Here is a 24801-nt window from a genome sequence, read left to right as displayed (position 1 = left end):
GAAAAGCCAACTCTTCCAAAGACTAGACTGGCTGCAGCGTGGCATTTAAAATAACTCTAATCGAACTAACACCGGCCCCTTCATGTACCTCGACCGGCCAAAAAATCGTTGAAAACGCTATTGATTTACTATTGGTTCCCCCTTGAAGAATAATAGCAACATTGTAAATTGCCTATCAACAACAATATTTCTACAATTTCCATAGTGACCGTCATAGTTACAAAAATGTCTTTTGACGTACGATTTAAAATTTTGATGAAACTCTCAATTTTCTATAAGGCCAATTTCATGCAATATTAAAGTGAAATAATGGCATAAATAATCATGATGTTTAATGGGAAAATTAACAATAATGAAAACTACGCTATTTATTGTCAGAAGTGTGATTAATTATTAATGACACGTTTTGTGTGATAATTGATTGAAACCCCCCCTTGTTAAAGTCAGCGCATGGATAGCGATAGTCTGCGGCCTTCTTGCGTATTGATTACTTCACCTGCAAACTTATTCAATTTCACGTAAGAGTCATCCACCCAAGAAAAAGGACAAATTTACCACCGCGCCGCCATGATGCTGCTCTCGTCTGCGCTTTCTAGTGTTAGGATATAAATTTCAACGGTTTGGCGTTACTTTTTGGATAACATTATCGCAGATTCAAGTTGGAATATTTCTATTTGTGGATTTTATATCGTCTGGAAACTTTTTTAAGATGTTGGTCCATAACGAATGGAGATATCAAAGATGAAGAAATATTCAGACGTTCGATGGAATGTAGAAGTAGCTTTAGTTATTGTCATAGTCTCATTTACAGCTCAAATAATCGGTAAGTTGTTTGAAAAATAACAGGTAAAAAACAAAATTTTGACCTGTAATATTGCTCTTATACAAACTGCTTTGAAATGTTGCACTTTTTAAAAAATTGGTTTCTATACTGAAAACAATAGCGTAACATCCTGGGTAACATCTAGATGAGCCTGCAGTATTATAAGTGTGTAGCCTAATATTGGAATTGCTGAGATAAAGTGATCATTCCTTTACTAGAATATCAAACTATAGGTAAAACGATAGGCACGAAAACGAACAATGTAAATTAAAAAAAATGCATATGCAAAAGATTTTAGTATAGCTACTAATGAAGTACAATCTTAGCCTGCATACTGCATTATGTACATTTCGACCTAAATTAATAGCATTTCTTTTTTGCGTAGCTACGGTTATATTCAAGAAGATAACAGATGTTGTTTTCATTTTTGCTTCTTCCTGTTCAATTTGTTTCCCCTGATCTGATTCCAAAATATTTAAAACAATGTTTGAATCAAATAATATAGACGAGCCGAATAATCTATTGGACATTTTGAGTTATCAATTTAACACTCGATTTGAAATTACTTGGTACCCTAGGTCGGTAAATATGAGTAAGATTTGATCTTTCCCAAGAGAAGTCCTTTTGAGAGGACTTCTAGGGAAAGATCAAATCTTACTCAATTTAACACTCATTACGCAATTTACTGCAACAGTAATCTCTGGGGTTCCAGGTGAACGTAAACTTACTTTACTAAAGCAAAACGCACAGGTTATCTGAAAGGATACACGGCCAATTCAATGTTGAAGTTCAAGTCTATTTTTACAAGTTGATTTAGTAGCAAAGATGAATGATCTTGTGGAAAATGTATTATTGTTATCTCATCATGATCACGTTGTAAAAATAAAGCTGTTCAGAATCAGATGTAAATTAAATCTCAAGAAGTGGGGATATCTAAACATCGAAGATGTGACCTGCGTATGGCACTGAACCACAAACTATGGAACACCTATTGAGATATGCTCTATTAAAAGAGCAAGAATGCAAAGCTATAAAGGACCTTGCAGAGAAAAATTATATTGCTAAGAAATAATTGTGTCCAGCTCTGGTTAAAACATATATATTCATCACCATCATCTTCATCCTAAGCCATCGTCGACCCACTGCAGGGTGAAGGCCGCTTAAGGTGACGCCACTCTGATTTATTCCACGTCTTTCTCAACCAAATTACATCAAGAAATTTTGTAATTTCATCTCTCCATCTAACTTTCTGTCTTCCTGAGTGCCTAGTACCATTTCTAGGTATCCATCCTGTAACTACTTTGGTCCATAGTCCATCTGATGAGACCAGCCCAAGACCACTTCTTTTGTGTCACAGTCTGGATGACATCGGGGACCTGTGCCATGCTTCTGATCCACTCATTTTTTTCTGTTTCTTTTTGTGATCCCCAGCATGCTCCTTTCCACTTTTAAAGTCATGGCCAAAGTTTCTGAGCCATATGTAAAGGCTGGGAGGACACACTGGTTGTAGACTTTATTTCTAAGACATAATGGCATATTGCTCTGCATCACTTCATTCAAGTTTCCAAAAGCATCCCATCCTGCTCTTACTCTTCTAACTTCGTCAAAGTGGTTGTAGCTCATTTTGACAACTTGACCCAAGTACATATTCTTTTACTTCTTCTAGTATTGTTTAGTGAATGTAGATTTGCTTCTTGATGACAAACTGTTGAACATACATTTGGTCTTGTTCATGTTGATCTTCAGCCCCACTTGGTTACTTCCATTGTTGAGGCCTTGCAGCATAGACTCCAGATCATCAGGGTTTTCTGCAAATATTATAATATCATTTGCAGATCTCACATGGCTTATCCTCTCCCCATTGATGATCCCTTTCTTTTCCCAGTCAATCTTTTATATGATGGCTTCCAGAGCTGCGTAGAAAAGTTTTGGTGACATGGTATCTCCCGGTGAATGTTGATTTTGTTCCTCTCGGAGTGTAGCCGGATGGTAGCTGTTCCTTTGCTGTATAATATTATGTCCTTGATTATGTTGACTTATATGCTCTCGATTCCCTGGTCAACCAGTGCCTGTAGTACAGCTGGAATTTTATTGCTGTCGAAAGCCTTCTCATAGTCTACGAAAATCAAACACAATGGTTGGTGATATTCATTTGCTTTCTCTATCATCTGGTTAACTACATGTAAAGGTGATCTGAGGTAGAGAATCTGCTTCTCAATCCGGCTTGTTCTCGGGGCTGGTTGAAGTCCAAGGTAGCAGTGAGCCTATTGGTGATGATTTTGGTGAAAAGTTTACACTGGATAGAAGACTGATTGGACGATAGTTTCCTAGATCTGTGATGTTGGCTTTCTTATGAAGAAGGATGATAATGGCATTGCTCCAATTGTCTGGTATTTTGCCTTCTCTGTGAAAAGATCAGCTAGCTTACTAATTACAACTTCACCTCCCTCCTTCAATACATCCCATTCTCATCCTCTCCCTTAGTTCTGGTTTTACATACTTCTGAGTACTCTATTTTCTGAATGTTGGTTTGCTGTTGCATTTCTCTCCTCTTCTAAGCTTAGAATGGTTTCTGAGAGTGTTTCTTCCTTCTTTTTCACTTCCTTTCCAGCTATATACTTCCCTGGCACAGCTATTGATTGTTTCTGCTATGGCTTTGGATTTTTTTGGCAGTAAGATCACACTCCTGCATTGTATCATATTTTTAGTATCTATGATTGTATCTTCCAGTGCACGAAACTTGTTCTGTAGGGCTAAATGGAACTCTAGTGAATGTTGATGTAGCTTGTAATAGCTTGTAATGTTAGGCTCAAATTGGCTGTCTTCTTGCGTATTAACTTGGCTCTTTCCAGTTTCATGTTATAAATGCGGATCTTAGGTAAGGCCTATTCGAGCTTATTCGGTGATTTGCTCACCCGCCGACAACCCAAAAACCTCATCATATTTCTTCTCAAATACATGCTCTACTCTCTAAATTCCTAAGATTTAAAAATAAGTCTAAGAGACTTGTTAGAATGACAAAACCTTTCAGAGACTTAAAATTCAAATCTTTATTAGAGTAAAATTTAAATCCATTAGATTTGAATTTTAAGTCTTTTCAAGGTTTTGTCCTTCTAATAAGTCCCTGGAATTTAGAGAGTACCCTCTTAATTTTACATTTGATCTGTCACCCAAAATTCCTTATTTTTCAATTTTAACAGCAGCTTTCATTTCTCACTGATATTCTCCATTTCTTCTATTTTTCTCCACAGCATTCGACGGTGTCGTTCAACCGACGATATGCCAAAAACTCACAACTTCACATTGCAGCGAAGGCGGCGAGTGCGCCGAAAGGTAAGAAATAAATGTATAAAATTTCAACTTCAGTGTGCGATATTAAAATACCTATCATGTCTATCGGAGTTCTGTCTAGGCCTACTATATAAAAAGTCTCTTTAAAAAAATCAGTTGGTGGACATGGTGGACAGAACTCCGGTAGACATGATAAATATTTGAATATATCACAAGCACTGAAGTTCACAAAAAGGTTAAATCAATCCTATTTTTGCTTGCTTATTCTAAAATACTCCCAAAATTTAATGGTCTTATTTTATAATACAAGCATATCACCCTAAAATAGAAGTAATTGTTTGTTTCACAGATAATTTTCACCATATTTCTTTCTCTGGTTTATGGAGACATAACAATGTAATTTTTAAATTAAAATATACGGGCGTTCCATCCGTTATAGGCAGTTCCATCTTATCATAAATTACTTGAAAATGTCTCGAGCGAAGAAAACTTTGAATGAACCAAACATGCAGAAGTACATTGAAAATAGTGTAAAACAGATTAAAACTGTGAAAACGACCCAAAAGGCTGCTTCACTCAAACAAAGAAGAACAAGAAAGGAACGATCAAATTCAATTGTTTTCATAGAGACCGAAATAAATAACTAAGAAAAGATTTAAAAAAAGACGTACTCTTTCAAGAGACAATACTAATCACGCTAATTTGATAATTATGTGGAGGGGTTCAATTTGACTCTTTCACGAAAGAACAATTCGTACTTTCTAATGGAAAACAGTGAAGATCGTTCAGAGATAAATATGTATCACTGTTTTTGAGTGAGAATTTCAGTCTCAAAAACGTGTGTACGATCATTCCACTATTAAAGCTGAATTTATACTTCATCGTTGATCGACGAGCGATTGGTATTTAATAATAATAATAACACACTTTTATTAAGCGCACTTCACGGAGCGTCACAGTGCGCTTTACAAATTTGACCAATGACGTAGCACGCTTTTTCCCAACGCAACAAAAAGCGCTCTATTTCATCATGTTCATTGGCTCAAAACCAATCGTTATCGCTCAGCGATGTAGTATAAATTCAGCTCAACGGATTGAAATATTGTAACAATTTCCCATCATTTCAATCTTAGAATGGCATTCTCACCCGGCATGAATACTTGTCTCATAATACGATAGTCTCTCAAAAATGCATGTTGGTTTTACGTTGCTTATAAACTTAATACTCGTGTTTTTTCAAGCGTTTTTAAACTTAAAAGTGTTTACTTTAGTATTTAGTTGTTTAAACTGCTATACATTCACTGTGATAAACACCTTTAAGTGTTTAAAACATGTAACAATGGAATACCTTTAGGTGTTTGTTTTTCTAAATACTTCGATTTATAGTGGACGTAGATAAAATCATACGCCTACTAGCTCTCCCCTCCCCCTTAGCTTCCGAGAACCAATTAATAAAATGTCCTTTTTGACCTTCGCATAACTTGTTTGAGGTTGCTCATACAGGACAGATCAAGAACCAAGCAACTTTGTGCTATAAAAGCGATCAGTTTGCCTCATACCTCTTGGTTGATTTTTAATGCTATGTGATCTACATTACCAGTCGTTCTCCATGGACCCGAGGGAGGGTCTAACCTCTGTAACAAACCGTATGCGCTCATCAGACTAATTTATTGTCATTATAGAAGAGTTCACTTCACAAAATTAGACAATAATGGAAACATGTTTTCTAAGATTAAGGGTGATATGTTTGGGCGGTTTTTGACAAGGTTGCTTTTGTCATCTCGTTTACATTAAGCTTGAACATAATAATCGTATACGACAACACGTAACATAATCTTACTAAGCAAAGACAAATTCGATGGAGCGTTCAAAAATCAAATAAATATGATGTAGTCCAAATCGAGGTTATCGAAAATCAACTTAAAACGCTTTTTTACAAATACAACGATTATAGATATATTTGTTATTGGCAATGAAGCAATGGTAATAAATGCTTTAAATCAATCGTGTTAAACGGTTTGACGTCTTTAATTTGAGGCATGGTCAATGTTGTCAATATTATTTTGTCAAATCGAGGCCATGATCAGCGAAGAATCAATTTGTGGTTTTCTTCTCTATCGATATTAACCATGTAGAAAACTGTTAAAATCTGTAATGCATGAAGTACAATCTATCTCCTACAGACATGACAGATGTTTCCCTGTAAAGATAAGCATGCTGATTCCAATTATGATCATGGAAATGTGCAATTCTGAAATTGTTATTTTGTTTTTTATTTTTACTGCATTAGTCACTTTGTGGCATTTGTGCTGCTTGTATAGACTAAGGAGTGGCCACCTACAATGACAAACGAAAACAAATTCGTTTACCCCTAAAAGGGTCATTAGAGTTCACAATGATAATAAGCATAATTTATGCTTTATATAAATCATTGTGAACTCTAGTGACTATTTTAGGTGTAAACAAATTTGTTTTTCTTTTCTCATTATAGGTGGCCATTAGTGCTGCATGATTCACTAAAAAATGCATGGATTGGATATAACTTTTATACACCACTTATACAACCCACTCAATTTCAACTCATTGTTAAGACTCCAACTTGCTCCTAGTTTTTGTTATTAAAGAGACGCAACAGTTTAGATTGAAAATATAATTTTGCACTTGTATTATTGGCAATGACAGATGTTGTTTTCAAATGCTTGAAAAAACGTTTTTGAATATCTTCATACAACGTGAATTTTGATTATTATAATTTAAGTGTCTTTTGACACCTGATACCAAAGCGTGTATACATCCATACATGATTCTTAAGTTTTCCCAGCACCTTCGAGAATGCATGCACATTATTAGCCAATCAATTTTTCTATTCTCTACGAAAACGTTGCAGAACATTCATGTCAGTTCTTAGTGCGTGGGCATCCTGGTACATGAAGTCAGAAATCGAATACAGCGACAAAGAGCTACAAAGACTGAGTGGCAGCATGAGTTATAGCGTGATCAGTTTATTGGAGTTAATCATTTGTAAAATTAATGTGAACTCTAACGAACTTTTTGGGGTAAACACATTTGTTTACTTCATTCCCATTCCAAGTCTACAAGCATCACAAATGTCACAAAGTGACTAATGCAGTAAAAATAGAACAAACACAGCTATACAAAGACCGAAACCATTGTAGACCGTCAAAACATGTCGGCACAGAATAAGAAGTTTTAATTTGGACTGTAATAAAAAGCAAACAAAAGCAAAATGCATAATTGTTGGTGATTGTGCCCCAACTAAGATTTAGCTTTAATTAAGGCGGGGGAGGGAGGAGAATATGTTTAAAATATATATTTAAAAAAATGCAATTTGTTATATATGTGAGCAGATTTTGTTCTATGCGTTATCTTACTCGAAGCGTTTATCTAATTTTGTCAGTATACCGTTTACTGTGAATATGTTAATTTTGGTACTTATCAGAAAACAAAATATGAAGGTAAGGAGTACGTATATCAATGATCACTTGCAAAATTATTGTGAACTCTAATGACCCCTTTGTGTGTGTGGGGGGGCGGGGGTTCAACCAAATGGGTCAGTCCATGTCAAAACAGACTGAGTGTACACCCACCCTCTTGGATTATGCTCTCCTTTGGCTCAGGGGTACCTTTCATGGACCCCTAGGTGAGGTCACAAAAAAAAAAATTCAAATTCAATTTCGTTTCCGAATAGCGGGCCATCTAACTTTTGCGACCTTGACCAAACGTCGGAATTTCAGGTGTCCAAATGACAAAGCGCTCTCTTTGAGAGGCATTTTCTTCTTAATTAAATCAGTTGTGACCCTCTTTTTGAATGTGGTCACTCACTGGCTGTGTCTGAAATGCCTAATGCCAAAAAAGATTGATTTCGGAATTTCGTTGGGATTTCAGAGGTGGTCAAAATCAGCACTTCATACTGTTCAATCAAATTATCTTTGATTTTGAAGGACCCATGATAATGCCACAGTGCACTTATAGGTCCTAATTATGTTCAGAATGGATTAACCATGTGCCAATGTCTATGAGCAATTAAAAAAAGAGACATTTCTAGACCCCCTACAGAATTTTAGGCCCCCTAAAGTGGTTCAGCCACAAATGGCGCTTAAAATCAGCAAATTTTGACACCTAATAACTTTAGGTGTACACCAGATATGAATTTCTAGTCTTTTGCATCTGAAAGAATGTAGTCTAATGTTACTAGGAACATTAGATTTGTTTTGTATTTTTTTTTTTTTTTTACTTTCAAAAAGGTCGTTGACCTATGAACATTTTTCGTCATAGCGCCCTCCTGAAAGGTCTGACACATAACAAACTATACATTTTGGAATCCTCATGACCATACGAGTAATTTGATATATTACTTGACATAATTGGGAGCATTCTGAAAATTTGACCCCATAACCTGTACTTTGCATGTGCATCGTTGCCAGGAAGTGCATTTTGACCCCTTTAAAATCCATCCAGAGGATTAGAAAGTAGTTTTTTCTTATTACTTGACTCAAGAGCAACTTGAAATATCAGGATAAATAATACAAATGGCTATAAAGTGATCAAAAATATAAAAAATATCATACTAAAATTGGCATTTTGTACCGTATCCTGTATGCATGGTATGTTAGGCAAAAATGACTATTTTTGAAAGCGTCAACTTAATACTAAAACACAAAAAATACAAAACAAATCTCATGTTCCTAATAACATTAAACTACATTCTTTCAGATGCAAAAGACTAGAAATTCATATCTGGTGTACACCTAAAGTTATTAGGGGTCAAAATTTGCCGACTTTAAGTGCCATTTGTGGCTGAACCACTTTAGGGTGGCCTAAAATTCTGTAGGAGTCTAGAAATTTCTCTTTTTTTTTAATTGCTCATAGACATTGGCATATGGTTAATCCATTCTGAACATAATTAGGACCTATAAGTGCACTGTGACATTATCATGGGTCCTTCAAAATCAAGATAATTTGATTGAACAGTACGAAGTGCTGATTTTGACCCCCTCTGAAATCCCAACGAAATTCCGAAATCTATCTTTTTTGGCATTAGGTTTTTCAGACACAGCCAGTGAGTGACCACATTCAAAAAGAGGATCACAACTGATTCAATTAAGAAGAAAGTGCCCTCAAAGAGAGCACTTTGTCATTTGGACCCCTTAAATTCACAATTTTGGTCGAGGTCGCCAAACTTTGATTGCCCGCCATTCGCAAACGAAATGGAATTTGATTTTTTTTCTTGTGACCTCACCTAGGGATCCATGAAAGGTACCCCTGAGCCAAAGGAGAGCAAAATCCAAGAGGGTGGGTGTACACTCAATCTGTTTCGACATGGACTGACCCAAATGTGTTTTCTTTATATCAAGGTCATTAGGTGGTCGTTGTGGTCAACATCACACATGCTGCAAAGTGACTAATGCAGTAAAATAGATCGTCTTCGACGCAGGAATCCGCAGGATGTGTTATAGATATATAGAGAGAGATGTCTTAGACATAGAACATAGGAAATAGAGAGAGAAAGAATAAAAACATTAATTAAGGTTTATTTTCATTTTGATCGCAAGAAAACAAACCAGACAAATAAACAGACAAACAAACACGAAAACAAAGCAAAACTATTTCATGATTGTTCTTCCACAAATGATTTACAAGTATGGGCAATTCACACAATTACTTTCTTCAAAATGTTCTCAACATTAATCCTTTGTTGCATCTAAAGAAACAGATTGGTAAATACGTTTGCTTAAATTTTGTTTATTTCAACTAACCAATGTCATATTATGCGGTATCTTAATCTATAGTATGCTCCTATGCATTGTAAAATTGTGTAAGGCTGTTTGAACATTATAGCTTTGTCTATTATACATAAGTCAACAAACAAACAGGAAGAAAAAGTCGTGACATTTCAATCATCGTGATTATGAAACACTTGCATAAATTAGTGTGAGCCTTAATGACATCATTTGGGGTAAACAAATTTGCTTTCTTCATTCCAAGGTCATTATAGGTGTCCATTCTTGATCCACAAACAGCATGAATGTCAAAAAGTGACTAATGCAGCTAAAAAACACTCAGCGACATGCGACAGACACAGAATGAGAAAATATTGTGTTTTATTCTCTTTTTTGATTATAATATAAAACAAAACAACAACAAAACAGGGAATCACAAAATTGAGAATAATTAAATAATTTTGATGGTTGTTCCTACAATTTACCAAGATTTGCAGGTTAGGCAAAATGGAGTAGTTCGCGCAATCACTTTCTTCACACATGCTTGACGCACGAAACTAGCCTCTCTGTTGTTTGGGACGAGATTGAAAGTAGAAAAATATGTTTGATCAACAATATAACATTATGCGTTATCTTACTGAAAAGTTGTGTTAGCGTTTGAACAAAACGTTATTTCTGGTACACAATATGCAAACAATAAGAACCGAAAAGAACATTTCAATCATTATGATCATGAATCACTTGCAGAAATTAACATGAACTTTAATAACCCTAATTATGGGCAAACATAATTTGTTTTTCTTCATTTCAAGGTTATTAGGTGGGTGTGTTGGTCCACAAACGCTACACAAAATGACCAATAACAGTGAAATAAAACACGTATATCTATGTCTTATAGGCACACAATAAATTAGTTAAGGTTGTTTTTCTTTTTGATTATAAGAATGCAAATCAGACAAATCATCATTCGATGATTGCTCTTCCAAATTGATAAGTATGGGCAATACGTTGTCTTCAAAAATTTTCGCAACTTGAATCATTTATTACCTCTGGAAAATACGTTTGTTTATTCCTTTGTTAATTTCATTAACGACATTAAGCGCAATCTTCATCTAAAATTGTGAAATTGCGACAGTGTTTGAATATACATATAGTGTATTGAGTCTGTTAGAAGGCAGCAAACAATAAGAAAACACAAGTACATATCAGTTAATCACTTGCAATCCAAAATATTGTGTGCTCTAAATGACCCTTTTGGGGTAACCAATTAAATTTGTATTCTTCATTCCAAGGTCATTGAATGTTCATTCTTGGTCCGCAATTAGCATAAATGTCACAAAGTGACTAATGCAGCAGTAATATTGATACGTGTCACAGAGAGACCATAATTAGATTACTTTTAGTTTTAAGTCAATACAAACAAATACAAAAACAAAATATCAGTTTGATCATGTTGATGATTGCTCTTCCAAATAGGATTTAAAAGCTTGACCAAAATGATTTGCGCAATCTTACGAAACATGCAAAATATCATATGTTACATCTGCGAACAAATTGGAAAACATGTTTGCTTATATTTGTCTTTTCTTACAACTAACCAAGTTCACATTGTGTGTCATCTTACTTACAACATAGGTATATAGAAATAGAATGTCATCACGGAATGTGTTCAAACTTGACGGGGGAATGTCTGTGTTCGCCGTGTTGGACAGGAGAAAAATGCGACACATTAGGTAAGTCAAAATGGTTCAAAATGAAATAAAATTCTGGAATGAGTATTCCGTTATCATATAGATCTGCTAAGAATACACAATTGCGTTATGGTATTGTGGCTCCAAATGAGGTTTTTTACATTTGGGGAAAAATCTCCTATTTCCCCCCTTTTTTTTGCGACACATTAGGGAAGTCAAAATGAGCTATTCCAGTTGAAATCTATACACCCCCTATGGAAGACATGACCTTAATCTTCCACACAGGGAGTGTGAATTTCCGAAGCATTATCAAAAACACCACAAAAATTACAACGTCCAACCTCCAGATATCTAAGATCAATTCTCATCTATAAGGTAATCACATTTCTATTCAGTATAAGATCGCATCTTGGATATCTTTAGCCAAAACTCAAATAACCCTAATTTTGGGGCAAACTAAATTTGTTTTCTTCATTTCAAGGTCATTAGGTGGGTGTTTTGGTCCACAGACCTCACAAACGCCACTCAAAATGACCAATATTAATGAAATAGAACATGTATCACCATGTCTTAGGTACACAATAATAAAATTATGGTTGTTTTTCTTTTTTAGTTACGGTTGTTTTTCTTTTTGATTGTAAGATTGCAATTAGAAGGTTGCACATTTTTGCTTTACCAAATTAAGTTGTAGCTAAATAACGTAACGGAATTTATGTTTAATTTGTGGTCAACTTAACGCATTAACATAAATGAACATTAACGCATATTACTTGCTTCACAGTTTGATCCTGGACACTTTATTTGAGGTACAGTTAGTTACAATACCGTGTAATTCCATCTACAAGCATTATGCTTCTAATTGAGTGGTTTCTGTTATTTGTTTTGTTTTTGTTTTTGTTTTTATGACCAAAGAGATAAAAGGCAGACACCCTCCACAAAAACATTTGGAGTTTGAGCAACTGTAATGTTGCAGGGGGCTGTACAAACACGTAACCTATGATTGTAAGATCAATCTATTGTAATGTTTATGGAGGGCGTCTGCCTTTTGTCTCTTTCGTCAAAAACAACAACAAAATACTCATTTAGATGAATATATGGTATGCTTGTTGACAGAATTATACGGTAATTGGGTGACATGGCAAGTATAAAAGTAAACAAACAAACAAAAACAATAGTAAGAACAGGAGTAAATTAACTGTTTAACTTTGTAAATGAGAATGGTAAAAAATCTTTGGCAGTAACAACAATGTGGAACCATTTGATTTACGGTAATAGCTTTTAACGTTTGATTCAGGAGAAACAAAGAGCAAGTCATAATAGTCAACTATTCATTGAGGCTATTACATCACTACCCAGTAATTCAGTAGTACAGAGTCTGCCCTTATTCGGGTCTTTAAATAAGTGAAAGAAATCAATATATTCATAGCAAAATGGTTTAGGCAGTGCATGTCACTAAATTGGAAATAATATCAGTATTGTTATTTATTGGTGAGTCTATGTAGGCCTGATCTTATTTCTTTGTTAAGGGGTCGGTCATCCACCTTTGCACAGTATTTTGTGGGACCTTAGAGCACATCAGACATATCGAATTGCATTCTGAATACGAAGAATGTCCTTCGATATCAAATAATTTTCATTTTTTTTAATTCATGATATAATACAAATTTTATTGCAAATTATTAAAAATGGATATTTTCCATATTTAACAGTCCTCGAAGTAAAATTTATAAATCTAATGATATTTATTTAAAGTTTTATATAGCTGGGAGGAAAAGCCGACGATCATTTGAAAATTAAGAGTTTTCGTATTAAAGATATACATTTTTGTCTCACCAAAAGACCTACAAATTTAGGTCTGGGTGATGTGTATTTTCAATACGAAAGGTCAAAATTTTCAAATGATCGTCGGCGTTTCCCAGCTATATACACTTTAAAAATCAAAAGGATATTCCTCATATTCAGAATGCAATTCAATATTTCTGATGTGCTCTCATGTCCCACAAAAAATACTGTGCAAACGTTGTTTTCCGATCCCTTAAGGGAAGGGGTATGAACGTTTGGACAGTATCTATTGTGGGACATTAGAGCACATCAGACATATCGAATTGCATTCTGAATACGAAGAATATCCTTCTGATATCAAATAATTTAGATTTTTGAAATTCGCAATGTAATACACATTTTATGGCAAATCATTAAAAATTGATATTTTGATATTTAACAGTACTTGAAGTAAACTTTATAAATCTGATGATTTATACTTAAAGTGTATGTAGGTGGGATGAAAAGCCGACGATCAATTGAAAATTTTGAACTTTCGTATTGAAGATATGAATTTTTTTACAAAAAACACCAAAAAAAATAGGTCTTTTTTGGGAAAAAATCCATATCTTCAATATAAAAGGTCAACATTTTCAATTGATCGTCGGCTTTTCCTCCCAGATACATACACTTGAAGAATATATCATAAAATTTATTTCGAGGACTGTTATATATCAACAATTTATAAAATATCAAATTTTAATAATTTGTCATAAAATTTGTATTATATCGTGAATTTCAAAAAATGAAAAATTATTTGATATCAGAAAGACATGCTTCGTATTCAGAATGCAATTCGATACATCTGAGGTGCTCTCATGTCCCACAAAAAATACTGTCGAAACGCCATAAACGCTCATTCTATATCCCTTAACAGACGCAACATAATTAGTGATAATGGCAACGATATAAATATTTAAATCGTTATAAGTTATGTTTTTGAACTTCTTAGTAAACATCATAAGAAAGTGTCTCTGACACATAATACCAAGTGTTGTACATTTTGATCATTCAAAGTTTTCCCAGCGCCTTCGTGAAAGGACATTAGCCAATCAATTTTTCTACTCTCTTTCTCCACGATGCTGCAAAACAGTTAGACAAAGAACAGATTATCAATTATTTAGTTCCCAGTTATGAATAATTGATTAGGCATAGGACTGGATCGGAAAAAAGTAAATAAGTGTAATAGAATAGAATGAGAAGGAGAAGTGAATAGGCGACATACTATGCTTGTACTGGTGACGTAATTATATAGCTATGCACACCATGCACGCCATATTGCCACTTCAATAATGAAACGCTTTGCAATTTTCATTTTCATTATTATGTTTGTTTTCATAATGTTTTACCCTATAAAAATACAAATACCCCAAACCAATACCAAAATAAATGTATTCCAAACGAGTTTCCATTCCTTGCACAAACGCTTTGTCTCATCAGCATTTTTATTCTTTGAAGAAGTAAACCAAATTAATATTTAAGTAATAAAAAGAGAGATCACTCCTTCAGAAAAAAAAATTCAGAAAGATTCGGACGAATTGTTGTTGTTGGACCTGTATAGACCCTCCCTCGGGTCCGTGGAGAACGACTGGTAATGTAGATTACATAGCATTAAAAATCAACCCAATATACTAGACCCTCCCTCGGGTCCGTGGAGAACGACTGGTAATGTAGATTACATAGCATTAAAAATCATCGGAATCAGCGCTCAATGGACTTTCGCGTTCACTTATAATACGAGTATATTTCTATATTGCTGCATGGTTGACTGTGGTGGGTGTAATTAGTGGCGTCGATTTGTGGATGAAGAGGAATGGGTTTTGGCATTGAAGAAAATAAGGGGGGAGTTGGCATTTTTTTCATAGGGCATTACGTAATTATTTATTGTTACATTATCCAGAGATGGAACCGAACCGAGACTGGGGGCCAGTCTAGACCTGTACTGATATACTACTATTCAGTTCTTGTTCCGGAGTGTACCTTATTGTAGCATATGGTCCAATGTCACCGCGCATTGATCAATCATAACAAATATAATGCTGCTCCTGAAACTCTTCAAAAAATATACAATTTACTAACAAACAAACAAATGGGTAATGATGAGTCCGACAGACGAGGATTTAAAAAACATGAAGGATAAAATAAATGATACAAGAATGTACCTTGAGTATGTGAACCCCGGATGCGAACAACTGAAATGAAAGCAAGGTACACCAACTTGATGTGGGGAAACAAGTAAACCACGCAAAGGTATGCAAAGGGGACAAGAGACAACAAATGTAGGCACAGAACAGTCTGCCGCCTGGACAACCAATTCTTTAGAAATGCTTAGTCGCGCTAAAAGTCGATCGATACATGTAAAAATCAGCACAATTCAGAGATACACCTTTTTGCTATGAAATTAATTTTCTCGGTCAAATATAAAGCAATATTTTTTCTTCTTCAGTAATGTCAGTTAAAAACTTGGTGCTTGGATATACATTTTTTTAAATCCTGGTGTTAAAATTAAGCATCAAATTGTGTCTTTTAGTGTGATATTTTTGATTTTTATAGGCCTTGAATTCGCCTGCGAGCTTTTTACGGAATTCATGTTTTAGCGTCTCAAACTAACATAGTTTGCTAAAGAAAGATATTTCCCACCTCTGTAAAGCACATCGTGTGGGTCTATATGTTATAGTTTTGTCAGAATTTCCGTTTTTGTTTTACCCTTTTTCCATTCATGCTCAGAAAATGTCAAACTAAGTAAAAGTAGGCAATGGTGAGTACTTTTATCTCGAGAGCAACCAGCAGAAATAGTCGATATTTCCTTTGTTGTTATCCAGGTCAATTTTTCATTGAAAGCAAATTGCCCGACCAGCGATTAAATCCCCAATTGGGTGTTCTGGTTAAACATGATCAGTAGGAGCGCTATAGGTCTGGGAATTTCTTTGCTATATTGAAGTTCTGGCAACACTATAGCCATGCCGGTATTCCTATTAAACCCAGGGATATCGATCCACAATGCTAGTACTAGCCTTTAGATTTCACGTGTTGATTTAGAAATTATTTCAGCCGACAGTGAAAGATGGTGAAATCAAAACGGAAATTCTGACAAAACTATGATATATAGCTCACGGTGATGTGCTTTAGAAAGTTGGGGAAAATCCTTCATTAGCGAACTATATTACTTTGAAAAGCTAAAAGGTTGATCAAGAAAAAGCTCGCGGGCCGAGCTGAAGCCTATAAAAATCGAATATCTTACACTAAATGACTGAATTTCAGGCCTAAGTTTAACACAAGGATTAAAAAAAAATCAGTATCAAGCATTATAGTTTTTCCAGCCATTTACTGAAAAATGAAAATTATTGCTTTTCATTTGGCTGAGAAAAAATTTTACACTGAAAAGGTGTAACTCAAAATTTTGCTCATTTCAACACCAATTTCGATCGTTTGTATTGCCTCATTAAATGACTGAGTGAGCCTTGCAGAACAAAAGAATCGGTTGTGCAGGTAGCTGACTGAGAAGTCCATGACCCACAGTTAGTGTTAACCTGCAAAAACAACTGAGACGACAGGAATATAGTTATGTACGAAAGTGCATTGGAACGAGTGATGAGGGATCACTATGCACATAGGTAGACAAACTGAACCAAACAATGACAAGGACTACCAAATGTATAGGTACAGAAGTAGGTAAAGTTTGATGGCCTAAAATTACCAATTCCAGATCCCATAGAGGTATAAACCAAACAGACAAAAAACAAATTAAACAAAAAACGACCAACATTTTGAGTAGATAAACTGTTCTCCTTCAGGGAACAAATGGAAAATATAAAATCAAATAGCAAAAACTATACATGATATAATTCAAGAACAAAATTTAAAAAAAATAGTCGGAAATTCATTATTGAACTCAGTAGCAAACCAGACAACAAGCTCAGAGCAAAATAAGCTGTGTCTTCACTCAATGAAAGCAAGTTCACTACAGAGAAAGAAATTATGGACATGTATCCTGTTCGTCCCTGTTGTTTTTGCAGGAAAGTTTGGCTATCGAACCTGCTTCTGTGCCTACAGTTGTTGCTTGTTATCCCCTCTGCATACCGTTGTGTGTTTTACTTGTTTCCCCACATCAAGTTGGTGTACATTGCTCTCGTTTCAATTTAATCACACTTTTAGCGCATAACATCCCGTGATAACATCCTGGAGTCGTTTGACGTACAACATTGAAATAATACCTGGATAATGATTATTTTACTATTTTCTAAATGAACGCTTTCCAATGTTTCGTTTCCTAGCACAGGCTTGTCATTTACCATCCTCTATAAATGTAGTACCAATGATCACGATCTTTATTATCGTCTAAAATAATAAAGACTATCTCGTATGCAAATTAAAGAAAGGTTACAAAAGAAATTTGGGAAATTGTAATTTACTGGTTCGATTGGCTTCCACGAATAGAAATAAGGCTGCATTTGGCATGTTGGACGTCATTTAAAAACCATTCTTTTTGAAAGGGAACTGTGTTAATTTTTTTTGTATCTATCTCATTTGTCATATGAATATCAGCAGACAAAGTAAAATTTGTCAAAAAATATTTGAGAATTAATGTGTATTGTTTACTGATTTCCTCTTTTTATAACCATTATACCAACGGCATTAGATATAAATATCGTGTTGTTTTGTCATTTCAGAAAACAGCCACATCCCAGCTTTTGAACAAGAACAACTTTATGTAGATATAAATGTAAATAAATTACACGAATATAAAAACAATATTGTAGCCACTTTAACTGCCAAAGATCACGACTCGCATAAATGTCCATCATCTGGACATGATTGTCCATGTGCCACAGTACTCTATTCCATTGAAAAGGGCAATGAAGACTCCTTGTTTATGATTGACCCTCGCAAAGGTGAACTTAGTCTTTCACTACGAGGTGGAGATAAACCCAGACATGGCAAATCCTATGAATTTATCATATCGGCGAGGAATCCGGTGCACAGGTCACGTGGTAGACGGATGGTAGCGACTGATGTGGATGAACAACTGAAATCAACTTCAAACATTGCGGTGACGGTAAACTTTGTTGTAACTAACGAGGTACCTGAAGCAGAAGTAGCCCATTCTAGGCGTAGAAGATCAGCTAACGATGTACCTGAAGCAGAAGTAGCACATTCAAGGCGTAGAAGATCAGCGGTAAGTCTGACACATTTGACCTATTTACGTTGATTTTGTTGCTTATCTTCCAATACATTGCAGCAATACAAATTAGTATCAAGAATTCGTTAAATGACACGTTGGACAAGATCAGACTTTCATGCGTGGCTTTCAATGTCGAAACTCAGGCACGAAAAAAGGCACGAATTTATATAGCACAATTACTTAAGGGCATTGCGCTTTACAGAAAGTCGCTGACCACTAGGCTTATATGGTCCAAGACACATCCTTATAAATGATTACGCATCATTTAGAGACGCCTCTTTCTACAGCCGCAGAACCGTCAGCCTATATAATACTAATAGCCCTCACATACAGGATTAGCTCCCGAGTTTCATACAGGTAGGCCCGGGCAGGTAGGCCGGGCAATTAGCAGGAAGTTCCTTGATCAGGGGAATTTCAAGCTAGACACTGCGTCGGCTCGAATTTGTACCGTCAAGTACTCACGCCCCAGAGTCTAGCGTACGCGTTACCAGCTGTAACTGGACTGCTTGTCTCATTGTCTGAACTCCTGGGATTACCTTTCCGGTTTTCCAGAATCGTGACGCCCTAATTTTATGATATTTTATTTACACAGGGGGCTGGCATTGCATCAGATGTGACTTTCGTTTTGGAAAAATTGGACCCATGGACTTCGCAAACAAGCATTTTGGTTGGTGAAAGAGTGCCATTCCGACTGACCATCTGGCTCCCTCAACAGTCCTTTACTGCACAGGTTGAGCTTTTGACGCAGTATGAATCCAGCGCTATCATGTCAATATGCGATCCACAAATTGTTCATATTGGTGGTAATTACGGAAGCTTTACTGCGTCGGATGCGACAATTGAAATGAATTCTACAGCTGGTGACTATCGTGTAAGTAGATTGCAAATAATATTTGTAACGTTTTCATATATTTAGGAAGCCACCTTGAAAATTGAAATGAATTCTGATGCTGGTGACTAACGCGTAAGTGATTGCAAATAATGTTTGTAAGGTTTACATATTTTGGCAAGCTACCTTGAAAATGATGTCTGAAATGTAGTAGATGTTATCCCAAATGATTATAACATCAACTAGTTTTAATAATTAGCCTATAATATAACTCGGGTGATTTGTGTTTTTCAAACAATTAACAGTACGACAGAGTAGTGATAGACCTAGGGACTATTGCAAACGACGCTACAAATGGTGATGATCAGATCGAAAGTGAAATCCAAATTGAATTCTACGCTGTTATGGAATACAACAACGCCACACAGTATGGAGACGACTACTGGGTATCTGCTGGTGTGATTTATGACGGTGGCAATGAGATCTGGGTTGGACAGACGTCTTTTACAGCAGTTGATGACATTGAGAATTGGGTAAGGCTTATGATATTCATTTTACATTAATTTAATATTATTGTACCGCACATGGACGCATTCTCTTAAGCAATACATAGTAGGAAAGTATTTCATTTTTAGAATCACCATATACAAATCACACTAGATGCTGTATTCTTGGGGACAGAATAAGCAAGATTCCAACTTTGTCACCATGTGACATAACCTGCAGGCTATTGAGTGTTTTTTTATGATCCTTACAACAGCGCTTACATGCAGTATGTCCGTTGTCAATACTAGCCATTCTGGTCTCATATTGTACCCAGTGGTCAGACCTGACGTTGTATCAACGTTGACACAAAGTCGAAATTCTATTATGTGCCCACTGGGGTAGTCAGCGCTGCGTGGCAGTGGAGAGACCCTGACGTGGCTCATCTGTTGTTTTGTTTCTCATGTTTCTTGGCAATCAGCTAAACGATTATTACTGCTCATTATCATTATAAAGCCAGAAGCAGAAGATTGCTTATCCTTAAGGGAGACATTTTGTTTTCTTTTAATATCTTGAAGCTCCAATATGAAGCAATTATCTAAATATCGTATGACATTCAATTTGTTTGTGTGTGGTAATGATAGAACAATATACATAATTTCTATTGATCCGAAATATCTTTAAAACTCCTTTCAATGCGTCAATACTTTTAATGATTGAAATTTTAATATCCAATTACATATTGTTGCCATTTGTAGGTATACAAAGCACCTGTGATTACAATGAATGGGCCGAGTGAACTAAGCAAGAGCACAGCTACGAACATTATCATTGACATTGTCATCGAGAACATCGGCTTTCCTAGTTTCTATGTTGACGTTATCACGACTAACCACACGACAGACCCGATCATGCTCATTGGTAACCTGGAGTTTGCAGAGAAAGGTAATAGCACACTTGTCTTTCTCCAGCTTTTCTACGTAGAAAAGATCGGCTGATTGTACTTTCTTGCGCTGAAAAGGAAGATCTCATTTATTGCCAATAGCGTAGCGAATGACGTAAATAAGTTCACATAATTAATATCTGTATCTTATCTTTTATACATTAAGTTACTTATCTTGTCATTGTTTTATGCGCACTTAAACACTTTTTCGACAAGTATCCACGTTATAAGGTGCATTGATAGTGAAAGTGTACCACCTTTATTGAAAGATTATTATCATAGAAATATAAACAATAAATATAAACAATATACATTTGTTTTGTAATTTCCTACGGTCCTCCAAAGACTGCAAAGTCTACCGTATCATCTATATTGCCTTTTTTAATGTTAAATTTGACTTGATATTTTCTATTAATTTTTTATTAAAGCTTAAATTTGAATTTACATGGTTATCCATAGAATAATCAATAATCTTGTTACATGCAGAATCAGCTATCAGATATCGGAGTATGAATAATTCAATTGTACTGCAATTATTGCAGTACAATTGAATTTTAGTATTTAATAGTACATTGAAATATTGTTTTTTGAAGAGGAACAATTTTAAAGTTTTACTCTTGTCTCAATTGCAGGTGATAGTTTTGAATGTTTGCCTTACGAGTTACCCCAGTTTTCTGCAGTGTACGACAATGACACTGGTCTATTTTCTCATGCAACACTCGATTTCGACGGATCTATTGTAAATCCAGGTAACTTGATGATATCGTAGAATCTTTCACAGCCTTAAAACCTTATAACCTCTTCCAATATATGAGACTTACATTCATTAAATCATTTTCTGATGTGAATGGATTGAATTGTTACAGCTCAGGTGTGCCATAATTGTCCAATTTAGACTTTGTATCAGCAATAATGTGGTGTGATCAAGCAAAATCAATCTGAAGTCGGGCAGATTCAATTTTCAGTTTTCTACATTATTGTATAAGGCATTTTACACAGCTGCATTTTGCAGAAAACCGTATTGAAATTGAGCATCTAGTTCCAAAAATATGAACAGTTGAAGTGTTTCCAAAACGAAAGACGATAAAAGAATTTTTTTTTCTTTGTTTGGGTGTATCTGAAAATCAATATTTCCCACTTCTGACTGATTTTGCTGGATCACATCACATATTTATGAACAAGGTGAGGCAAACTGTTGTTAATATAAAGTCAGATTTATTGTGACCATTTTGTTTCGTGTGTATTGTTTCTGAATGTATCGTAGTTTCAATTTGTTTGGGGATATCGCTTTAATACGTCAAATCAAAGTACTATAAGTTTATCACTGCTGTCCTATAAACAATCATAAAATATCACTTGTTCATCGTTTATTTTATTAAATCAATTATTACATCAGGTTTTAGAAGTGGTGAACAGAACGACCAGAAGAATACGTTGACGTTGAAGGCATCTGTTTATTTAACAAGTAGCAGTGACATTGTCGTCGGTGAGGACTACTGGCTTGGTATGGCTATGTATAACAGAGAAGATACGCTCATTTACTCACAACAAATCCCTATTACAGCAACAGATGACGCAACAGCTACTATGGTAAGAAATGTTATAATCATACATGCTCTCAATCATGCCTCCCGTGTATATATATATATATATCAGTGTTGAATTGTCTCACATTACGGACGATAAGATTTGGTCCAATAATGCCATGTTATTGTAATAATTGTTTAACTCTCAGTTTCTAATAAGAGCCTTATGGCAAGACCGTCGAAGCCCATTGGATACGATTTGCCTAAATGTACCTAATGTTGCAAATACTTTAACAATATAAAGAAATTGATAGAGTTCTAACATACGTAGCTACAAGTACAGTGCAATAGTATTACCGGTACATATTTACAATTATTATTTATGTTTTAGTAGTTGTAGTAATCCATATTTACAATTATTATTTACGTTTTAGTAATAATGTTGTAGTAATTATTGTTAAAATAATGTTCTTATTTTACACCCTCTGTGCTCCAATGAAGGATGCATTGAGTGCAAAGTATTTTAATACTTTGTTTAAAATCTGTTTGATTAAAATCTGTTTGGCAAGATGCTATTGTTGCCTTATATTATTGACAAGATGCTACTATTACCTTACATTATTGGCAAAATGTTACTATTACCTTACATTCCCAGCAAACACAAAAACGTTTTAAAAACGTTTTAAATGAGTTATATTTTGTCTTTTGGTTTAGGTAAAAACGTTTTAATAACATTAAAATGTCGGGTTATATAAAGGTCATGATAACGTTTTAAAACTATTTTGCAAACATTTTTGCCAAATATTGTGTCAATACTTAAATAACATCATGTTAACATATTTGAACCCAGCAAACACAGAAATGTTCTTAAAATGTTTTTTTCAAAACCTTTTAATAACATTTAAATGTCGGGTTATATAAAGGTCATGAAAACGTTTTTAAAACGTTATTGAAAATATTTTGGGCAAACATTTTTCGCAAAATATTTTTTCAACCCCAAAATAACATTATGTTTAGAATGTTTTTTATCAAGTTTTCAAGAATGTTTTTGGAATGTTATTAAAACGTTTTTATACCCTTTATATAACCCGACATTTAAACTTTTCTGTAAAACATTTTTGTTTGCTGTGCAGTAGATTATCAAAACATGTTTTTTAAGGTTATGAAAACGTTTTATACTCTTAATATACCCTTTATATAACCCGACATTTAAACGTTTTCTGACAACCTTTTGCGAATGATGTCAAAAACGTTTTGTATTTGCTGGGTTATTGGCAAAATGTTACTATTACCTTACATTATTGGCAAGATGCTAACTATTACCGTACATTATTGGCAAGATGCTACTATTACCGTACATTATTGGAAAGATGCTACTTTTACCTTACATTATTGGCAATATGCTACCATTACCTTACATTATTGGCAAAATGTTACTATTACATTATATTATTGTCAAGATGTTACAATCTAGACCTTACAATATTGGCATGATGCTACTATTGCCTTACATTATTGGCAAGATGCTACTATTACCTTACATTATTGGCAAGATGCTGCTATTACCTTACATTATTGGCAAGATGCTACTATTACCTTACATTATTGGCAAGATGCTACTATTACCTTACATTATTGTCAAGATGCTACTATTACCTTACATTATTGGCAAGATGCTACTATTACCTTACATTATTGGCATGATGCTACTATTACCTTACATTATTGGCAAGATGCTACTATTACCTTACATTATTGTCAAGATGCTACTATTACCTTACATTATTGGCAAGATGCTACTATTACCTTACATTATTGGCAAGATGCTACTATTACCTTATATTATTGGCATGATGCTACTATTGCCTTACATTATTGGCAAGATGCTACTATTACCTTACATTATTGGCAAGATGCTACTATTACCTTACATTATTGGCAAGATGCTACTATTACCTTACAATATTGGCAAGATGCTATTATATCACTCATACATAAATTCTAGACAGTTCATTGGTTGATTACCATTTATCATTCTTACCATCAGCCTCTCCGTGTGATAGTTTTTACCATCATGTGCTTTGCCGTAGTACGCCAGCCGTGCGCTGACTCTTAGACTCGCCGATTTAGTTATGGGGTGGACCCCAAAATGTGAAGTATATCACGGCAAAACATGGTGTTATGTTGATGAAAAAATGGATTTCCTACCTTAAATAGTATTTAGTAATAGAATTTATGTACGAGTGATATAAAACAAATATTAACTGTCTTAAATTCGTGTAATGGTCGAAATATAATCACTCGGTGAAAGATGTATTGTTCCATTCCACTCGCCGTTCCGGCTCGTGGAATGGAGCAATCCATCTTTCACCTCGTGATTATATTTCGACCATCACACTCATAGACAGTTAATATTTGTATACTATTACCTTACATTATTGGCAAGATGTTACTATTACCTTACATTATTG

The 24801-nt window shown here is 34.9% G+C and overlaps 1 protein-coding gene across 1 annotated transcript in view; it reads left to right on the top strand.

Annotated features, from left to right (window-relative positions):
* Positions 1 to 577: 577 nt before the first annotated feature.
* LOC140148500 (uncharacterized) overlaps positions 578 to 24801 on the top strand; it is a 45123-nt gene continuing 20899 nt past the window's right edge. The window contains exons 1-9 of the mRNA XM_072170481.1: positions 578 to 823; positions 4075 to 4156; positions 11491 to 11588; positions 18038 to 18543; positions 19142 to 19420; positions 19684 to 19911; positions 20620 to 20806; positions 21437 to 21553; positions 22201 to 22394. Coding sequence (XP_072026582.1) covers positions 727 to 823; positions 4075 to 4156; positions 11491 to 11588; positions 18038 to 18543; positions 19142 to 19420; positions 19684 to 19911; positions 20620 to 20806; positions 21437 to 21553; positions 22201 to 22394 — 1788 coding nt within the window. The 5' untranslated portion in view covers positions 578 to 726. The remainder of the gene's footprint in view (positions 824 to 4074; positions 4157 to 11490; positions 11589 to 18037; positions 18544 to 19141; positions 19421 to 19683; positions 19912 to 20619; positions 20807 to 21436; positions 21554 to 22200; positions 22395 to 24801) is intronic.

Source organism: Amphiura filiformis, chromosome 3, assembly GCF_039555335.1.
Source record: "Amphiura filiformis chromosome 3, Afil_fr2py, whole genome shotgun sequence".
NCBI lineage: Eukaryota > Metazoa > Echinodermata > Ophiuroidea > Amphilepidida > Amphiuridae > Amphiura > Amphiura filiformis.
This window is presented reverse-complemented; position numbering and strand designations above follow the sequence as displayed.